The sequence below is a fragment of the Trachypithecus francoisi genome, unplaced genomic scaffold (genome assembly GCF_009764315.1).
Source record: "Trachypithecus francoisi isolate TF-2019V2 unplaced genomic scaffold, Tfra_2.0 Lachesis_group1, whole genome shotgun sequence".
Taxonomy (NCBI): domain Eukaryota; kingdom Metazoa; phylum Chordata; class Mammalia; order Primates; family Cercopithecidae; genus Trachypithecus; species Trachypithecus francoisi.
In genome coordinates, this window is record NW_022681454.1 from 83,039,323 (window position 1) to 83,058,812 (window position 19,490).

At 43.0% G+C, this 19,490-nt stretch overlaps 2 protein-coding genes, 1 long non-coding RNA gene and 1 pseudogene across 6 annotated transcripts in view; all 4 read left to right on the forward strand.

Moving 5' to 3' along the window:
* The window catches only part of TEC (tec protein tyrosine kinase), a 140,149-nt gene extending 138,845 nt beyond the window's left edge, over positions 1-1,304 (forward strand). For all 3 annotated transcript variants that reach the window (XM_033214741.1, XM_033214742.1, XM_033214740.1), the window contains exon 18: positions 1,059-1,304. In XM_033214741.1, coding sequence (XP_033070632.1) covers positions 1,059-1,142 — 84 coding nt within the window. In that variant the 3' untranslated portion in view covers positions 1,143-1,304. The remainder of the gene's footprint in view (positions 1-1,058) is intronic.
* Positions 1,305-1,625: 321 nt separating this feature from the next.
* On the forward strand, positions 1,626-3,049 carry LOC117085645. The gene is made up of 2 exons (XR_004438031.1): positions 1,626-2,312; positions 2,436-3,049. It is a non-coding gene; the product is annotated as an uncharacterized LOC117085645 (long non-coding RNA).
* A 465-nt stretch (positions 3,050-3,514) lies between these two features.
* Positions 3,515-5,959, forward strand: LOC117085644 (annotated as a pseudogene). Its single transcript, XR_004438030.1, has one exon. The product of XR_004438030.1 is annotated as a 60S ribosomal protein L37a-like (transcript).
* TXK (TXK tyrosine kinase) overlaps positions 4,945-19,490 on the forward strand; it is a 68,083-nt gene continuing 53,537 nt past the window's right edge. The window contains exon 1 of the mRNA XM_033214743.1: positions 4,945-5,075. Within this exon, the coding sequence (XP_033070634.1) occupies positions 5,060-5,075 (16 nt within the window). The 5' untranslated portion in view covers positions 4,945-5,059. The remainder of the gene's footprint in view (positions 5,076-19,490) is intronic.

Consider the following 19,490-nt stretch of genomic DNA (forward strand, 5'->3'; position numbering starts at 1 on the left):
CATGCTTTATAGTGATTTCAAGCTCTAGGTAGGAAGCCAACCCTCTCAACTCAAATTCTGAATAACGGGAAGAAGTTGTAAAGATGTGGAAAATGCTAATAACTACCTCGATACATTCAGGCTACTTCCTCACTCTCAAGTGGGACTCCTTCCATAGTTGCCTGAGCTACGGACTTGGGGAATACGCCTGGAGAAGTAGCTCTTTTTTCACTGGGTCACTTGTAGAGTTGAAATACTATTTTTATACCAGAGTTGGTTTCTTTCTCTAAACCTCAACTTTCCGAGGTCTTTGGAAGTATTGAAATGTCACCTCCTAAAAGAGGTTAGATACCAAATGACTTCTGAAAGACAGTAACATTAGCTCACATGTATTATGTACCAAGCACTATACTTAGTGTTTTGGATTTAGTTCTCAAAACAACACTTTGAAGTGGAGATACTTTGACTGTGTCACTCTGTAGATGAGAAGATTAAGGGTCATGAGGTTGCTGCTTGCCTGGGGTCACTTAACTACAGAGCAGTATAGGCCTGTCTGACTCCAAAGTCCAGGGTCTCAACCACTGTCTGTACTGCCTCCCCAAGAGTTGATTGGGATGGGCATAGACATTCTGGGCAGGAAGTGGTGCTAAAGGGAGAGAGAACAGCTTGAGCAAAGGTAAGGAGGTGGTTATAAACATGCTGTTTGTGCACGACAGTGGAGATAGTGGCCCTATTTAATAGACAGCCCATGTGAGGGATTTTGTGGGGAATAAAATTGGGTGACAAGAGGGTGGGGGAGTGGCAGATTATAGAGGGTCCTATAAATTTGCAGGACTTGATTTCACAGGCATGTCTCTTGAAGAGAGACATGAAAGCAGTGTCTTAGAAAGGTTAGCCTAGCAGCAGTACATGCAGGGTAGATTAGGGTAGAGACAAGACCCCTTTGGAGATGCCTGTATGTCCCAGTCCCAAAGCAGTGAAGCCTCTCTGTAATATGCTGTGTTTAGGAGTTGGAGCAGTGAGAGGTTTTTTGGAATGGATTCTGGAACCTACAGTTTCTCTTTGACTTTTAATTGCAGAAACCAGAGGGAAGGCCTTCTTTTGAAGATCTGCTGCGCACAATAGATGAACTAGTTGAATGTGAAGAAACTTTTGGAAGATAAGTGATGTGACCAGTGGCTCCCAGATTCCAAAGCGCAAGGAAGGATGGGCACTTTGTGGCTTTTAATTTATTGAGCACTTGGACATGTAGATGATTTTACTTGTAAAGTGGAAACACATAAAGAATTTGCTTCTAGACGGAATCTCCCAGAGTGTTTCCACTTAACACTCTGTTGGGCCGGGTGCGGTGGCTCAAGCCTGTAATCCCAGCACTTTGGGAGGCCGAGACGGGCGGATCACGAGGTCAGGAGATTGAGACCATCCTGGCTAACACGGTGAAACCCCGTCTCTACTAAAAATACAAAAACTAGCTGGGCGAGGTGGCGGGCGCCTGTAGTCCCAGCTACTCGGGAGGCTGAGGCAGGAGAATGGCGTAAACCCGGGAGGCGGAGCTTGCAGTGAGCTGAGATCTGGCCACTGCACTCCAGTCCGGGCGACAGAGCGAGACTGCGCCTCAAAAAAAAAAAAAAAAAAAAAAAAAAAAGAAACACTCTGTTGCCTTAGAAATGGTAAAATCACTCATTTCTATTCATTCCTCAGGCACTTGAGTGACAGTTTTTTACCAGGCTCTGTGTATAGCCCCAGGGTTTGGCCATTTAGGGGTGCACACATGGGACCATGTTAGCTGATGCCAGTTGAAGGCCAGGGTATTTGGGTATTAGAGTCATGACCCAGCAACCCTTCTTTTTCCCTTGACTTCTACAGAAATCTGGGCCTGAGACATTGTCTACAATTGGGTTCTAGATAAATCAGGAACCCACCTAAATAAGTACCCATCTTTTGTTTTGAAAAATCTCAGTTTTCAAGACTGCTCTTAGTATTACATGAACAATATTTGTATGCTGTGTATATTGTAAATATATGTAATATATAAAGTTATATATTTATAAGAAACACGAGTTGTCTTTTAATTGAAACTTTTAATCCTGTAGTATATGAGCTCACCTTCTTAGGACTAGAGACTGTGCCTTACAGCTGTTAATTCATTTCCCCCTGAACATCAAATATACCTGAAGAGAAGAAAGTCTAGACTCTTCTATGAGTAACACCCCCTCCTCACTCAGGTAAATGTGTCTGGGGATGCCTGTGCAACTTAACCACGTGCATTTGGCCTATGTAATCCTGCCCATGGTGGCTGCAGCTAATCAGAATCAGATGGAAAATTAAACTAGGTAATCTACCTCTAAGCCTTAAGAATATTCCCTGGGGCACAGGCACTATAATTGGAAGTGCTGGGCTCTGGGGCAGAAGGATCAGGTGACGTTCACAACAAAGTTTGCCCCCACCTCACACAGGACCCGGAAGCACCCCGAGTTGTGGTGGAGGATCCAGGAAGCTACCAAGAGAAACAGCGAGCATGGTGTTCTGAGCTGCCTCCCGTGCGTTTTTCAGGAGGCCTGGTTGGACTTGGGTTCCTGGATGCGTGGGACTGTTGTACCTCACAGGAGACCCTGCTGTCAAGACTCTGTGTGTGGATTTCTCACCCTTAGAAGCTCTATTAAGACATCAATGGAGTTAGGGCCTGCCTTTTTTCCTCGTGAGTGCCAAGGAAAAGAAATTATCTTGGTTACATGAGTGCCAGCGAAAAGAAAAGTCACCCAGAAATTGTTTATTGCCCAACACATTATTCTTGCTGTTGGTGGGGTAACTAGCTGAGGAAGACACAGTGCCTTCCCTTCAGGAGTTCCGTCTCCTCTGGAGGCTGCGATGGTCTGCTCTGGAGCATTGGGTGAACACACAGACTGGCTGTGCTGGGCAGCACCTTCACTCTGACCCTGGAGAACCATTTCATTTCATCCTGGCCAGTCTAGAGTCTGTGCAGCAGGCAGTCCATCCACTGAAGGCTGTGTTTATTCTTTTCCTGTGCCCCTTATAATGGAAGAAAGTAAACTGCTTATTCTGAGCCTTATCACAATCTGCCACATTCCTTCTCGTCTACCTATTTAACCATACCCCCATGACAAAAACATGCACAACTTTTTTTTTAAGTTCCAGGGTACATGTGTAGGATGTGCAGGTTTGTTACATAGGTAAACGTGTGCCATGGTGGTTTGCTGCACCTATCAACTCATCACCTAGGTATGCATTAGTTATTTTTCCTGATATTAGCCTGATATATTTCCTGATATTAGCCTGGCATGCATTAGCTATTTTTCCTGATGCTCTCCCCTCATCTGCCCTCCCCCAAGAGGCCCCAGTGTGTGGTGTTCCCCTCCCTGTGTCCATGTGTTCTCATGGTTCAGCTCCCACTTATAAGTGAGAACATGTGGTGTTTGGTTTTCTGTTCCTGCATTACTTTGCTGAGGATAACGGCTTCCAGCTCCATCCATGTCCCTGCAAAGGACATGATTTCATTCTGTATGGCTGCATAGTATTCCATGGTGCATATGTACCACATTTTCTTTATCCAGCCTATCACTAATGGGCATTTTGGTTGCTAACCATGCACAACTTTTAACTGACTTGTAGCTTATTCAAGGAGTCGGTCCTGGCACACTCTACCTTACTATCACTATCAGCCTTTTCTCCTTCCTTCCTGACCTTCCCTCCTTCCCTCCTCCCATCCCATACTTCCTTTTTCACCTTGAGGAGCTATGGGAAGTACTAGGTGGTATGAAAGAGAGTGAGGAGAAGATAAGAGTCCCTGCCCTAATGGTCAATGTATGCTTTTTATGGGAAAACAAGATATGTTTTCCTGGCAACATTTGTGAACATTTCCTTCAAAAATCTTTAAATATTTTTCACTAAGACTTAAAAAAAAGGTTTTATATGAAAGCATAACTTAAGGCAGAAAGGGAAGTAAAAATAACAGTCATCACCCAGAATGCTAAGGAGACCTTAATCTAAACAGGAGATTGGAAGGGCAATGGGAATATGCTGTGTCTTCATTAAAGTTCTGTTGCTCTCTGGGCTCGGACCTGGTTCGTGGCGACATGACCAAACGTACCAAGAAAGTCGGGATCGTCGGTAAATACGGGACCCGCTATGGGGCCTCCCTCTGGAAAATGGTGAAGAAAATTGAGATCAGCCAGCACGCCAAGTACACTTGCTCTTTCTGTGGCAGAACCAAGATGAAGAGACGAGCTGTGGGGATCTGGCACTGTGGTTCCTGCATGAAGACAGTGGCCGGCGGTGCCTGTTCATACAATAAATACCACTTCCGCTGTCAGGATAAAGTCCGCCATCAGAAGACTGAAGGAGTTGAAAGACCAGTAGATGCTCCTCTACTCTTTGAGACATCACTGGCCTATAATAAATGGGTTAATTTATGTTAAAAAAAAAAAAAAAGTTGTTCTGTTAATTAATTAACACATAGTTATGCTTTCCAGTGGGATGAAGTGAAACTCCCAAGTGTGTTTTGTATTGTTGGTGTTTTTATATTTCTCAGCCATCCCCCAATCACATTTTAGGGTTATTACTAGATTGACTTCCCCCAAATAAAGTGTCTGCTGAGTGGGAGGATGGAACATTCTAAACTCAATATTCCAGAGCCTAGAATCTAATTGTTTCTGCCACTCACAGTGTGGCCTTGGGCAAGTCCCTTATTCTGTCTGTGCCTCCATTTCCTTCCCAGTCCAGAGAGGGCAGTTTGACTTGATGATTTTAAAGGTGCCTTTTACCAAAATTTTGTGATTTCTTGAAAATGATGTTTGCGAGTCACCCACACCTTTGGGGATGAGAGACTAATAGCAGACACCCTCAGAGATTGGGATGGAGATTACTGAGCTTTCTTATATAGGCCATGGGTTGTCATTTATACTCTTCTGAGGTTTTCAGAACAGGAAAATAGGTGGGGTTAACTCTGCCCGTGAGAAACATCTTGAGCGAACTATGATTTCAGTTGAAAGGTGTGTTTTTGTGAGTGGAGCACCGCAGAAGAACTGAAGACTGTTGTGTGCTCCCTGCAGAAGGGGCTGCCATGATCCTTTCCTCCTGTGAGTAAGATGGGCTTTGTCAGTTTATTTTCGGGGCTTGTTCTGGGCCTATTCTTCTTGAACAGCAGAGGATTTTTTTTTTTCTAAGGCACAGAGCTTGGGAACATTAAAAGATAATTTCCTCAGATGTTGTGACAGAGTTTTGTTTCTTATTTAAAGAACCACGGTGGTGATGTAATTCTAATAAAGGTTCAGCATTGAGAAAATAAATGAAAGAAAAACAAAAAGAATGTCCAGGAATCTACATATGTGTGTGTAGAAATGCAATCAGTGTGAAGTACTTGTTTTTAGAATGAGACTGTAATGAACCTTGGGCTGAAGGCCAGGAGACCAAATTCTAGTTCTAGATTTGCTCCAGCAGTGGTGGATCACAGTTGGCAACTTTATATATATATAAATACACACACAGACACAAATAGATATATTTAAGGCAAAAGGAAGAGAGGTCAAAACACAACTGTGTTTATACTCTGAAATTATCTGCTTTATCATGTAAACATATAGACTTACCCTTATTTTCACAGGAGTATTTATTCACAATTTTGTGTAGACATCCGTTATCGAGGACCTTTCCCAAACAATTGAAATTTAGGCAAAACTGATTCTTACCTGCAGTCAGAGCCTGAGTAAAGACCAAAATAAGAGTCAAAGTCATGAGTCTCCACATGGTTAAGAGTGTGAACATGGTCGAGTGTGAACACTGGCTTAAATGTCTCTTTCCCTCATATATATTACATATGAAGATGTTATTTTAATATTTTTATAGAATATAAGACCACTGTTAAAAATAAGTGCTAGTTTCAGGAGAACAGAGGAAGATTCCCTAGATGCTGTTATCTGTGAAGATCCTTGGTTTGAAAGAGCCGTGGGGATGCTTATAAATCCAAAGAAATTAGAATAAAAAGAAAAATAAGCAGAATAGTCTTCTAAATAAGAAGGCAGCCATCATATCAGAATTGCAATATGTTTGTTTATAAAGGTATTTATTGAGCACCTACCATGGGCCATGGTCTATACCAGTTCCTTTATATTCGTTCTCTGAAAGCTTCACTACAAACTGGCAAGGTGAAAATTGTTATTCTTATGTAGCCAATAAGAAAATAGTGCCTTTGAAAGTTTAAATCTCACCAAAAGCTCACATGGTTGTTAGACGCAGGATTTAAGCATGAGACTTTTTTTTTTTCTGAGACAGAGTCTTGCTCTGTCACCCAGGCTGGAGTGCAATGGCGTGATCTCAGCTCACTGTAAGTTTGACCTCCTAGGTTCAAGCAGTTCTCCTGCCTCAGCCTCCCGAGTAGCTGGGACTACAGGTGCATGCCACCAATGCCTGGCTAATTTTTCTATTTTTAGTAGAGACAGGGTTTCACCATGTTGGCCAGGCTGGTCTTGAACTCCTGACCTCAAATGATTTGCCTCAGCCTCTCAAAGTGCTGGGATTACAGGTGTGAGCCACCACACCTGGCCAAGTATGAGACTTGCCAGACTTGGGATTTAAGCGCTCTTCCTTTTGCCTTAAATATATATATATATATATATATATATATACACACATACACACACACACATACGTACACACATGTTTATATACATAAATAAGCTCTCAAAGGGAGTGTGTGTATGTGTATGTGTATATTTGTATACATATAAATCTGCCAACCGTGATCCACAAATGCTGGACAAAATCCAGAACTAGAACTTTAGCCCAGGCGACTCCCTTTTTGGCCACCTTGCAACAAAATGTAAAGAAACGATAAACCTAAGAGGTGCTTTAAGAACTTTATTTTGCACTTAAGGTGGCCGAGACGGGCCGATCACGAGGTCAGGAGATAGAGACCATACTGGCTAACACGGTGAAACCCCGTCTCTACTAAAAAATACAAAAAACCAGCCGGGCAAGGTGGCAGGCGCCTGCAGTCCCAGCTACTCGGGAGGCTGAGGCAGGAGAATGGCGTGAACCCGGGAGGCGGAGCTTGCAGTGAGCTGAGATCCGGCCACTGCACTCCAGCCCCAGTGACAGAGCGAAACTCCGTCTCAAAAACAAAACAAAACAAAAAAAGAACTTTATTTTGGGAGTTGCTTTGGAAGACTATTCAGTCCCATGTGCAGTTTTGGAAATACTTGTTAATTTATCTCTAAGACTCAGAGGGCCTTATTTTGCAGATAAGGAAGGAAAATACTGTCTTTGATTTTAATACTAGATGATGATGGAACCAAGCTTAGACAAAGCTCAGTCATATCAGATTAAAGCAATCAAAAGCCAGCTTAAAAAAGTCAAAAAAGTCAAGTTTTTACATTTCTGACTTTTAGGTGGCATTAAGGAAAAATGGATTGTAATTTTTAAATGTCATCTATTTAAGCCAAATCCCCTCACAGGAGCCAACAATTGTTTGTAGATTTCATAAAAAAAAAAAAAAAAAAAAAGACCAGATTATTCCAGTTGTGCTGACCTGAAAATAACTCGTAGTCTTCCATTCACGCAGATAAGAACAAGGCTCCTGTTAACAGAAATATAGGCCAAGCAGAGCAAAGCAGAAAAAGCGAAAAAGCAGCAACCTGTGTCCCCTGCCACCCCCACTGGCAGGACAAGCTCAACAGTGACTTAAGAATCTTTAAATGTTAAAAGCTGTGTGAGCATCTGCTCTTTATTTCCGTCAAGGTCAGAACTAAAGAAAATGCTGTAAATTACAGCAGGAAGGATTCGGTTATATATAAAATAAATAATTGTGAGGGTTGAGACAAGGATTTGATTGCCCAAGGGATTAAATAAGGGACTACCTATTGGCGGGGTGTTTTGAGGATTATTCTCTCTGGCATGGCTTTGATGAAAGCTCACTCTCCTTTCCAGCTTCTGTTAATTTGATTTGATGATAAGAATCACCTGTTGTCTACTGTCAATTGCAGCTGAATGTGGCTACATTTTCTGCTGGGTAAAACAATGAGTGTTTACTGTTGACAAGGAGACAGCTAAGTGATGCCTCAAGATGTATTACTGTTAATCAAAAAAAAAAAAAAAAGGTCCAGCCAAGAAGATTGCTTAAGCCGAGGAGTTTGAGGTTGCAGTAAGCTGTGACCGCACCACTCCACTCCAGTCTGGGTGACAAAGTGAGACCCTGTCTCTTTAAAAAAAATTTTAAAAAAAGTTTATGTGTTTGTTAGGGTCATTTGCCAAAAACGTTTGTTGTTTTAAGTATTGTCATAGAAGTCTGGCTTCAAAGGTTGCTATAGGGTAGGAGAAAGTAATTGTGGAGCGTGGGATATTGATCATACTGATGGGAGATTTGGAGTGGGATTTCCGGGCACTGCCCCAGTGAGATTCAGTTTGTGAAATGTACTTGGTATTGCCAGCATTTCCATCAATTCACAGTTGCCCTGAGAACAGATCCAGCCTAGGAGAGTTATTTAAAGGACAGGGCAAGGGAGAACAGCTGGGGGCTTAAAAAGTTCACCTCTTAGCTCCCCTGTTTGCCTAATTTCTCTGCCTTTCTTTATTTACAACTTAGTAGAAAGAGTGGTTTCTAAGTCTTGGTGTGCCTGAAGCATGCCTTGGGTGCTGTTAAAAGGCAGGTTTCTGGGTTCATCTCCATAACTGGATCTGTGAGTAAGGTAAGGACATTTTGGTCACACCGCCTTTCTTGGGCCTCTGTTTTCGGAGTCCTATCTTACTCCTTTTTGTATCTGATTCTCAGACCAACTTTGTTAGGTCCACACCTTCCATTATTACTATTATAAATATGAAGATAAGGAGGGTAGCTGTGGTAGGCAGCCTCTAAGATGGCCCGATGATATCTGCCTCCAGATATTCAGGCCCTTATGCAGTCCTCCTCCTTGAGTATGAATTGGACCTAGTACCTCACTTCTCGTGGTTAGAATATGGTCAAGGTGATGGAACGTCACCTCTGAGACCAGGTTACAGAGGCTGCGGCTCCCATTCCTGCGATCTCGGGCTTTCTGCCTCCTGCATCGCCGGCTGCCTTGTTGGGAGCACTCTCAGGCAGCCCGTAGAGAATCCCCATCACGAGGAACTGAGGCACCATGGAATCCGCTTAGAAGTGTATTCTCCAGCTTTGGTTGGGCCCAGCTTGACTGCAACTCCCTGAGCGATCTGGAGCCACGGGCACCCAACGAAACCCTTCCAGAACTCGCAGCCCACAGAAAGTGTGAGATAAACGTTTTAAGTCATTCCAACAATAGATAACTAAGTCTGTGGCAAAAGCAGGAGGAGCCGCAGATTAAAAAAGAACTTGGCCACTTTGGCCACCCTTCTGCTTGGGGCTGGAGTTTGATGCCCTTTCTGAAAAATAGGCTCAAGATTAAAATGGACACTAGATGTGTCTTTTCTTTTGCCTTTAAATCATTTCAGTTTTCTACTCCATCACTGCCTCAAGTGTCTGGTAATAACTGCAGCCGCCTTTTGTAACTACTGCAGATCCCCCCATTGCTCCTCTGTGGAGCTCCCCAGGCCAGCAGCGCCCGCACTTCCTGCCCACCGAGGGTCAGTGAGCAGCATGGCTTCCGGCCCAGTGCCAGATACGCCCGTGCGCCTTGTGGCCGAGCGCTTCTTCACATCACAAGCTGGCTCGATGTCTTGGGTGTGATGTCTGCGAGCTTGTTATGAACTTTGAGCTCACAGAAAACAGTGTTCTAGGAAATACTGTTTTGAGATGTAAGGGAGGGGAGAGGTTGTGGGCAAGGTGCCTGTAAAGTCCAACTCACATCAGCCTCTTCTGAGAAACAAAGAAAAATTGCCTCATAGACCAAACAAGGGTTTGGGTGGCTGCTGTCCGTGCCTGGGGGTGGGGGTGGGGGTTGCCCTGGCGGAAGCTGAGAAACAGATGAGCGGTCATCTTCAGGAAGATTCTGCCTTTCCTTACAGCACCTTTTACTCCCAGAAACCATTATCTTCCCTGGTGCCTGGGACCCCATCCAGCTTCCCAGGCTTCTAGAATCTCCTTGCCCCACACAGCACCCCTTCAGGCCATAGATGGGTCAAGCACCACTCTTCCACTCAAATTGATCAGTTTGTTGTCCTGTTAGCTAGGTACTTGTTTTCTCTTAGTTGCCAATGACTCACCTAAAGTAGTTATCCTCCCTTCTTTAAGGTTTCACGGGCAGTATAATGTCAAAAAAACAGAACAGTCGAGGTCTAACACAAATTACTTATTTTATTCATACATTTAGAAAAACTAACATCTCTGGAGACCATCACTTAGAAGAATGGACATTTTAGTATCAAAAGGAAAAATGTACACCCGTGCAAACACAGACACAGGATCACTTCACACCCCAAATGCATAAAGGTTATAAATTCAGAATAAAGGATACGTTTCTAAATTGAATAAACATTTATGTGAAAAACTCAATGTCCCAATTTTATTATTTTCCCCTCTCCTTGGTGTGGGGTCTTGGTGTGGTGTCTAACTCCAAACCAAGAAGTCTAACTCCAACTTGGAAGCCTTTTCTAACTCCTGTTCAGAGGTAGAAATCCACGCTATAGCCAAGCTAGTTACATGCTATAGCCAAGCTAGTTATGGATAACATAGGTTAATGTGGCTAAAACGTGCCTATCTTCAAAAGGCCCTTAAGAAATGGATGTAGTGGGGCCGGGCACAGTGGTTCACGCCTGTAATCCCAGCACCTTGGGAGGCCGAGGCGGGCAGATCACGAGGTCAGGAGATCGAGACTATCCCGGCTCACACGGCGAAACGCCATCTCTACTCAAAATACAAAAAAAAATTAGCCGGGTGTGGTGGTGGGCGCCTGTACTCCCAGCTACTCAGGAGGCTGAGGCAGGAGAATGGCGTGAACCTGGGAGCAGAGGTTGCAGTGAGTCGAGATAGCACCACTGCACTCCAGCCTGGGGGACAGAGCAAGACTCCGTCTCAAAAAAAAAAAAGAAAAGAGAAGAAATGGATGTAGTGGTGGGCATTTATGGCAGAGTAATGAGGAAGTTTGGCCTTTCTGTAAATTTCTGGAAGAAAAAAAAGGGATATTTTGCAGCAAACTTACAGAATCAGCTCTGGTCACCCAGAGCCATTTTTCCAAAACCACAAGTTTTCAAGGCTTCCCGACTCACCACAGCCCATCAACTGCAAAAGCAGCGGGTATCAGACATTTCTCATCTTAAAACCACAATCTGGAGTGCCTGGGTTGGGCGACAAGCCTGGTCTTTGGGTTAAGGCAGCTCTTGAAACAGCCAGTTGCAAGCCATGTTTTTAAATACAAATCATTAGCCATGTGCCAGTTATTATGATGACCAAATTCAGTAGGAATGCATTTCACTCAAGGCACTGATTCAAAACGAAACCCTAACATCGGAAATGCCAGGGGATGAACTGGAGGTGATGATGTAAACTTCAAAACATTAGACACGAGGAAGCGACAGCGGCTTTGCTTCCCGCGCAGCCCCGGGCCCCACAGCTCTTCACATCTGTTCCTTTGTCCTCTTCAGAGGTGACCTTAGGAACTGTTCTGAGAAGGGGTGCTTCTCACTCTTGCTTTCTTCCAGTGCCCCCTGGTGGAAACCTGTTCCCAATCAGCCCAGCTGTTGCCACCCAGGAACCTCTGGGGGTGGAAAGAATACCAATAGGAGCCTATCCCAGAGGACAGAGGGGCACAAATCCTTCCCAGGAAAAAACAAATACCAAGGATGGGGGGGTCCAACTGCCTACCCCATGATAGACGTTCCATTTTCTAAAGGTCACAGAGATTACATCTGATGCGATGCCCTTTTTCTGATTTGCTGGCCTGAGGCTCATCATGAGAGATATTTGCTGAGGAATAAGAAATAGATGAAAAGAACAGCGCAGATGTAAGCATGGGAGAGGAAGCTCAGCTCCTTCAGTGATAATCTTCAAGCCTGAATATATTATTTCCACATTTCCTTCCAGCAGGCAAATAATCATTGCCTATCTCTGGGGCATTTTTGTCGCTCTGGCAAAGGCCCTTGATATGCACGAGTTCCAGCCTAAGTTGGGAATTTGCTAATAGCTCACGAGCTTTCTCTCTGCAGGGTAATAGGCAAAACAAGGCAAAGAATGGCTTCTGTAATCACAGAATGCCTGTGGAAGGGCGCTCTCTACTTACTCAGAACACCTGTGCTGCTGTAAATTGAAAATGATCATGCATCGAATACTCCTTGATACGCGCATTGGAATGAATTTTGGCCCAACACTTCAATCTGTAAATAAAGATGCCTGCTGTCTTGGAAAGTCATGCCAAGCAAGAGAACACCAGGGAGCTGTTTGGCTTTCATGGTGTGATTTTTCTTCTCGCAATGATTATTTATGGGGCAGCAATTCTGCTGGGTAGAGGATGGAACCACAAACAAGGCAGTGGTTTGCCTTTCTGCTCACCACTGTTCTTGGTCTTTGGGGGAAATTAAATAAAATTGGGTCACAATTAAAGCAGTGGTAGGTTAGGCCTGTACCTTTCTTTAAAGGCCAATGTCTTTGCTATTGAATTGGAAAACAAAAATATTTTGAAAATATTTTCTCCTAAATTCCAGGCTGCAGAAGAAACCAAGGGGAATATTATCAGGTGTGGCCATGTGTTGTGAGGTCAGGGAGCTGGGGGAGGCCTTTCTCTAGTCCCAGATACTCCTGCCTGCTGACTGATACCAGCAATTTCTCTTTCAAAGTTCTTGACTTGGCCAGGCATGGTGGCTCACGCCTGTAATCCCAGCAGTTTGGGAGGACGAAGAGGGCGGATCACTTGAGGTCGAGAGTTTGAGACTAGCTTGGCCAATGTGGTGAAATCCCATCTCTACTAAAAATACCAAAAAAATGAGCCGTGTATGGTGGAGCATGCCTGTAGTCCCAGCTACTTGGGAGACTGAAGCAGGAGAATCGCTAGAACCTGGTAGGCGGAGGTTGCAGTGAGCCAAGATCATGCTACTGTACTCCAGCCTGGGTGACAGAGCAAGACTCTATCTCAAACTAAACAAAACAACACACACACACACACACACACGCTCACAAAGTTCTTGACACTTGAACAAGGTGGTTCTCCAAAATGTAATTACTCACAGCTAACATTGACCAGAAGCCTTATCAATAACATAAATGTTGATCAACACATATTTTGTACGTTATGTGTATCATACACTGTATTCTTATAATAAAGTAAGCTAGAGAAAAGAAAAGCTTTAAGAAAGTCATAAGGAAAATAGATTTACTATTCATGAAGTGAAAGTGGCTTATGATAAATGCCTTCATCCTCATAATCTTCATGTTGAATAGTCTGAGAAAGAGGATTAAGAGGAAGAGTTGGTCTTACTGTTTCAGGGGTGACAGAGGCAGAAGAAAATCTTCATGTAAATGTTTATACTGTGTTTTTCAAGTGTCAAACTTTAAATTTCATGTGTTGTGATGGTTAACTTTATGGGTCAACATGGCTGGGCCACAGTGCCCAGATATTTGGTCAAACATTATTCTGGATGTTTCTGTGAAGGTACTTTTTGGATGAGATTAGCATTTAAATTGGTGGACTTGGAGTAAAATGGGTCACCCTCCATCATGTGGATGGGCCTCATCCACAGTTGAAGGCCTTAATGAAAGTCAGACCTCCCCGAGCAAGGAGGACTTCTGCCAGCAGACCACCTTTGGGCTCAAACTGCAACTCTTCTCTCACTCTTCAGCTTGCCAGCCTACCCTGTTAGATTTTGGACTTGCCAGTTTCCACAACTGCCTGAGCCAGTTCCTTAAGAGAAACCTCTCTCTGTGTTCACCCTGACTGTTACAAATGTCATGCTTACAAACATGTACACGCCTCTGCACTGCAGTAAGCATGACATTGCTGAAGCTCTGCAGTACAGCATGTTTACTATTTAACATTGTGTCAGTCATTTATATCTTACTGAGAGAAAGTGTGAGAGCCTCTCCTGAGGCCTGCTTTGATAGCAGGGAGACAGTCAGTCTCCTGGGGTCCTGAATGGGGAAAACACCTGCCTTTGAGTCAGGGGTGGAGTTGGCTCAGAAGAGAGGAGTTGGAGCTGAAGATTCACTTTGGTTTACTCAGTCTTCTTCTTCCATTTTGTCTTCAGAGGGAAAACCATACCTGCTCCTATTTGGTTACCTTAAATGTATTTTGTGAGTACCCAATAAATAGTTGCTGAATGAGTTCTAGGGAACTGGTTGGGGGACAAAGTGGTAAAGTAACTGAGAGTAGCTGGTATGTTCTAGTGATGTTTGCCTCTGCAATCTTATTTAATCTTCTCATCCACAAGGATAGTCTTATTGTGACGCTCATGGACTCTGGGCTTGATGTCTGGCTCAGCTGCTTTTTATGTGACTGGATAAATGGCTGAAGCTCTCTGTCCCTCTGTTTCTTTAAGATGGGATTCATAATGTTAGTATAGTGAGTAAGTTAGCATAGCGTAGTATAGTAAGATCTTAGTATATCTGTCATGCCTGGTATATGGTAAGGGCTGTGTTGGTAGAAGTGGGAAAACCCTTTCTTAGAAGACAGATTTTATTACCTACATTTTCTAGAATTGATTGCCCAAAATCACATTGTTACTCCAAGAAAAGGAAGCAGTGATTTGACTGCAAGTCTGCCTGATACTAAAACCTACTGAACCCCATATTTTCTTTTAATACAGAAAAAAAACAAACACATTTGAATGCCAGAAAGTTTTTAATAATTTCATTTGGCATCTCATGGTTTGGTACTTTATTTTGGATAAGCATTTATTTAAAAATATATGTCTAGAATAAAAAGTTAGACTTATGAGCCACCACAAATGCTGGCTAAAGCTCTGGAAGCTCAGTCTTCACTTTTGTCATTCCACTCAGTCAAAAGGTCACGATCGTCTTGCCTTTCTCGGTGGCCAGCATCACACTGTGAAATACTGGATGATAGGATGAATGAGTGGAAAAAAAAAAAGAGCTCAGATGTAATGTAAGGGTGTTGATATTGGTTGGGTCTTATTTAACAGCTATTTATTGAGTTCTTGTTATGTGCCAGGCACTGATGCCAGAAGCTAGGGAGAAGACAAAAACAATTAAAAATAAAAAAAAGGATAAGATGCAGTCCCTGAGATAGAGAAGCTTGCAGTCTGGTCCAGTGTCTCTACTGGGGTTGATTTTGTCCCCAGCGAACATTTGGCAATGCCTGGAAACACTTGGGTTTCCACAATTGGAAGGTGGTGGTGGTGTGGGTGTTAGAAGGGAGAGGGCTGTGTTGCTGCTGGCATCTAGTGCATAAAGCCCCGAGATGCCCTAAATATTCAGTGGTACACAAGACAGCTCCCCACAATAAAGAATGATCCTTTCTAAAATGTTGATACTGGTGAGATTGAGAAGCCCTGTGAGAGATGAAGCCTACATAGAGAAATTTAAATGATCATCTCAGGTGGTACCTAACTAGGAGCCACAGGGCAGGACTGACCATAGGTGCTTTGGGAACTGAAAGGAAGAGTAGATGGGAGTGGATTGCAGTGTAAGTCTTCCTTTCCAGGTTGGAGGCAGAGATGCACGATGTGTCTGTGAGAACAGAGCAAGCGGAAGAAGCTAGTGCAGCAGGAATTGGTGAAAGCTAAAGCAGTCAGGGTGAGGTCACTTGTGGAAGACCTTGAAAGTGGGGGAAGATAAAATGCTGAAGATGAAGAGCAGTTGGCTGAGGCAGGCTTTTAGGGAAATGGGTATATAGGGTGAATTGAAGGAGACAACTTGAAGCAGAGACTCTAGATTCAGGTTCAAATCCTGGCTCCCTGCTTACTAGCCCTTTGTTGGTAAGGAATAACCTCTCTGATTCAGATTCCTCATCTGTAAAGAGGCATCTACTTCACAGGGTCATTGTGAGGACTAAGTGAATTATTGCCAAATTACAGGTATGCGTTGATGAGGGCTTAGTCTGGCTTATTGGAAGGGTGTATAAGAAAGAAAAAGCCAAGCCCTGTGAACAGATTGATAGATTGATGGCAGATTGAATACAAAGGGTGGGGCTCAGGAAGAATCTAAGTTTTCTACGGTGGACGCATTCACAGACATGGGAAGATCGGAGAGGGGAAGCGACAGAAGGCTTTTTACTGGGGATAGTGAGGAAGATTATAATTCTTGTGGGGGAAAAGGTAAGACAGAGGCCAAATTGGGGAAATAAAAATCCTTTTGTATCTATCACTAAAAGTTATGTACATGTAGAAAGCTGTCAATCATAGAATGGGTACCTAATTACCAAATCACAGGCCTATTTGATTTTCTGGGTTTTTCCTTTTCTTTATAAATTTAGGTTTTGAAATATTTCAAGCACACAGAAAAAAGTAGAGAATAACGTAACATGCCAGTGATTACTCAAGAATAAGGTGGCCATTATATACACTTGCAGGCTTTGATGATAATAAATAATTTGTTTATATTAAAACAGAAGGCTACATAGACGGTCAGAGCTCATCTTGTTGGACCATTTTCCAATGGCTTCTAGGCTGAGAACTGATTGCTTTGCTTGGCCTGTGGCCAAGTTGTTCTCTATCTTCAGTTCTATTAAGCCCCCCTACTACATAGACTCCCAAGGTCTTATCTTCCTTTATTTCAAGGACTTTTGTGACTGAGTTATTCCTCTCTGGTCATACTGTTCACCACTTCCAATTGAACCTGCTTGTTCTGTTCCAAATACCATTTGCAAATTCCCACTAGGAATGAATCCAGACAGGTACATCTTCTGAGCAAGCCTATAATTTTGTGCTCTTTCAAACATATTCATTCATTTATTCATTCACTGAACAAATATTTATTGAGCATTCATTGTGTCAAAAAGTGTTCTAGCCTCTTGGGATATAACAATTGTGAACAAAATAGACAAAGATGCTTGTTTACCTACTAGTGAGGGAGACAAACAGTAAAGAAAAAAGGTAAATAAATTGCACAGCATGTTAGAACATGAGAAATACACCAAAAAAGAAAGAAAAAGTACAGCAGAGTGAGGAACCTTAAAGGGAGTGCAGATGGGCACAATAACAAATCAAGGAGCTATTCACTTAGAGGTTTGAGCAAAGACTTGGAGGGATTGGAGGGAGTTGAAAATGGAGGGAGGAGTGCTCTCGAAAAAACAAAAGCCAAGAATCTCTGGTGAGAGCAGGCCCTATGGCTCCAGCAGCAGCATCGGGGTGTGGCTGAGTGAGGTGATCAGGAGCTTATTGCAGAGGAGATGAGAGGCAACAGGAGGCCAGATCATGGAACATTTTATAGGCTCTTGTGGGACATGTAGCTATAACCCTGAGTGAAATGGGGAGCTATTGTGGGGTTCTCAGACAAGGAGCAACACGATCTGACTTAAGAGTTAAATTAATTACTTTGGCTGCTGTGCTGAGAATAAAGCATAGTGGGAGGAGGAGAAGCAGGAAGAAGTTAGGCGGCTTTTGGTGTGAGCCAGGTGAGGTGATGGTGGCTTATCCATGGTGTGATGGATGAGATGGGGAAAGCAATAAGTGTGTGTGTCTGTGTGTTTTAAATTGTGTTGATATATATATATCAAAAATTTGCCATTTTAACCATATTTGAGTGTACAGTCCAGCAACATTAAGTACATTCACATTGTTGTAAACCATAACTATCCTCTATCTCCAAAATTTTTTCATCATCCCAAATGGAAACTCTTGAGTAAACAGTTTTCTATATCCACAGGGTCCACATTCCTGGGTTCAACCAACTGTTGAAAAAAAAATTCTGAAAAAAAAAAAAGGATGGTTGGGTCTGTATGGAACATGTACACACATTTTTTCTTGTCATTATTTCCTAAACAATATAGTGTAACAATGATTTACATAGCATTTACATTGTATTAGGTATTATAAGTAATCCAGAGATGATTTAAAGTATATGTGAGGAAGTGTGTAGGTTATATGCAAATATTACATCATTTTATATAAGCATCTTAAGCATCTGTGGATTTTGATATCTGTCGGGGGTTCTGGAACCAGTCTCCCATGGACACTGGGGAAGACTGTATTTTTTAAAGGCACAATCAGCATACTTTCTTAATAAATTGGCCTGGGTGTGAGAGAGAGAGAGGGGTCAAGGATGACTAAGATTATTTATCTGAGCAACTGGAAAGACAGAATTGCTTTTGACAAGATGGAGAATGGTGACTGAACCCGTTTGGGGAGGGAGGAAGTAAAAGAGTTCAGATTTCATCTCCTGTTTACTTGAGGTATCTACTAGACATCCAAGTGGAGAATTTGAGAATGTATTTGGGTAGGTGAGTCTGGAGTTAATTAGAACTGGGCTAGATGTGTACATTTGGATGTCATCAGTTGATAGATGGTTTTTAAGCTGCAGGAGGGAATGGGATAATCGAAAGAGTGAATAAGACAAAGAAAAGAAGAAATCAAATGCTTTGCAAGAAATCTAGCATTATTAAGAGGTCAGGGAGGTAGAGAACAAAGCAGCAAAAGAGACTGACAAGGAGCAAAGCCAAGGGAGGTGGTACCAATGCTGCCAAGAGAGAGGTTCAGTAAGATGAGGACTTAGAGTTGACCATTGGACTTAATGGTGCATGGGTCACTGGCGACCTTAACAAGAGCAGTATTTTTTTTAGAAGTGGTAGATATGACAGCCTTCCAGTAATGGAAGGAGAGCAGTTGGAGACAGCAAGTAAAGAGCCTTATTTCTAGGGCCGGAGGACTGGCTCACGCCTGTAATTCCAGGACTTTGGGAGGCCTAGGTGGGCAGATCACTTGAGATCAGGAGTTTGAGACCAGCCTGGCCAATATGGTGAAACCCCATCTCTACTAAAAATACAAAAATTAGCTGGGTGTGGTGGCAGGTGCCTATAATCCCAGGTACTCTGGAGGCTGAGGCAGGAGAATTGCTTGGACCTGGGATCCAGAGGTTGCAGTGAGCCAAGATGGAGCCACTGCACTCCAGTCTGGGTGACAGAGCAAGAGTCGGTCTCAACCAAAAAAAAAAAAAAGAGAGAGACTTATTTCTAGATTTTACAATAAATAGGGAGCAAATCAATGAAGGAAATAAGAACACGAGAAGTTTGTTTTGTTTTTAATTGCTGAAGTAACTATGCACGCGCGCGTGTGTGTGTATGTATGTTGATGATCCAGTAGAGAGGGAAAAAATGGTGATATAGGAGAAAGAGGGAGTATTTTTAAAATTTTGAATTTGAATACCTCCAAGTGGGCTTGGTCACAACAGTTTGCCACAGTCTACACTCTATTCTGACCTACTTCATTCATTTATGTAACCTACATTTAGTTTTGCATCCTCTGGCCTGGATAGATACAGATCTATTTGGGGCTCTAAAACAACACTGGAATAAATTGGTTAGAATGTAAATGAGACCCATTCCTGCCAAAGTCAACAGAGTCCTTAAGTGCTAATGCACCCTCTCTTCGAAGAGTGATTTCTTGCAGTTTGCTCATCCCAGCAGACACAGCAGATGAAAATGGACAGTCAGAAGCAGCTGAAATCC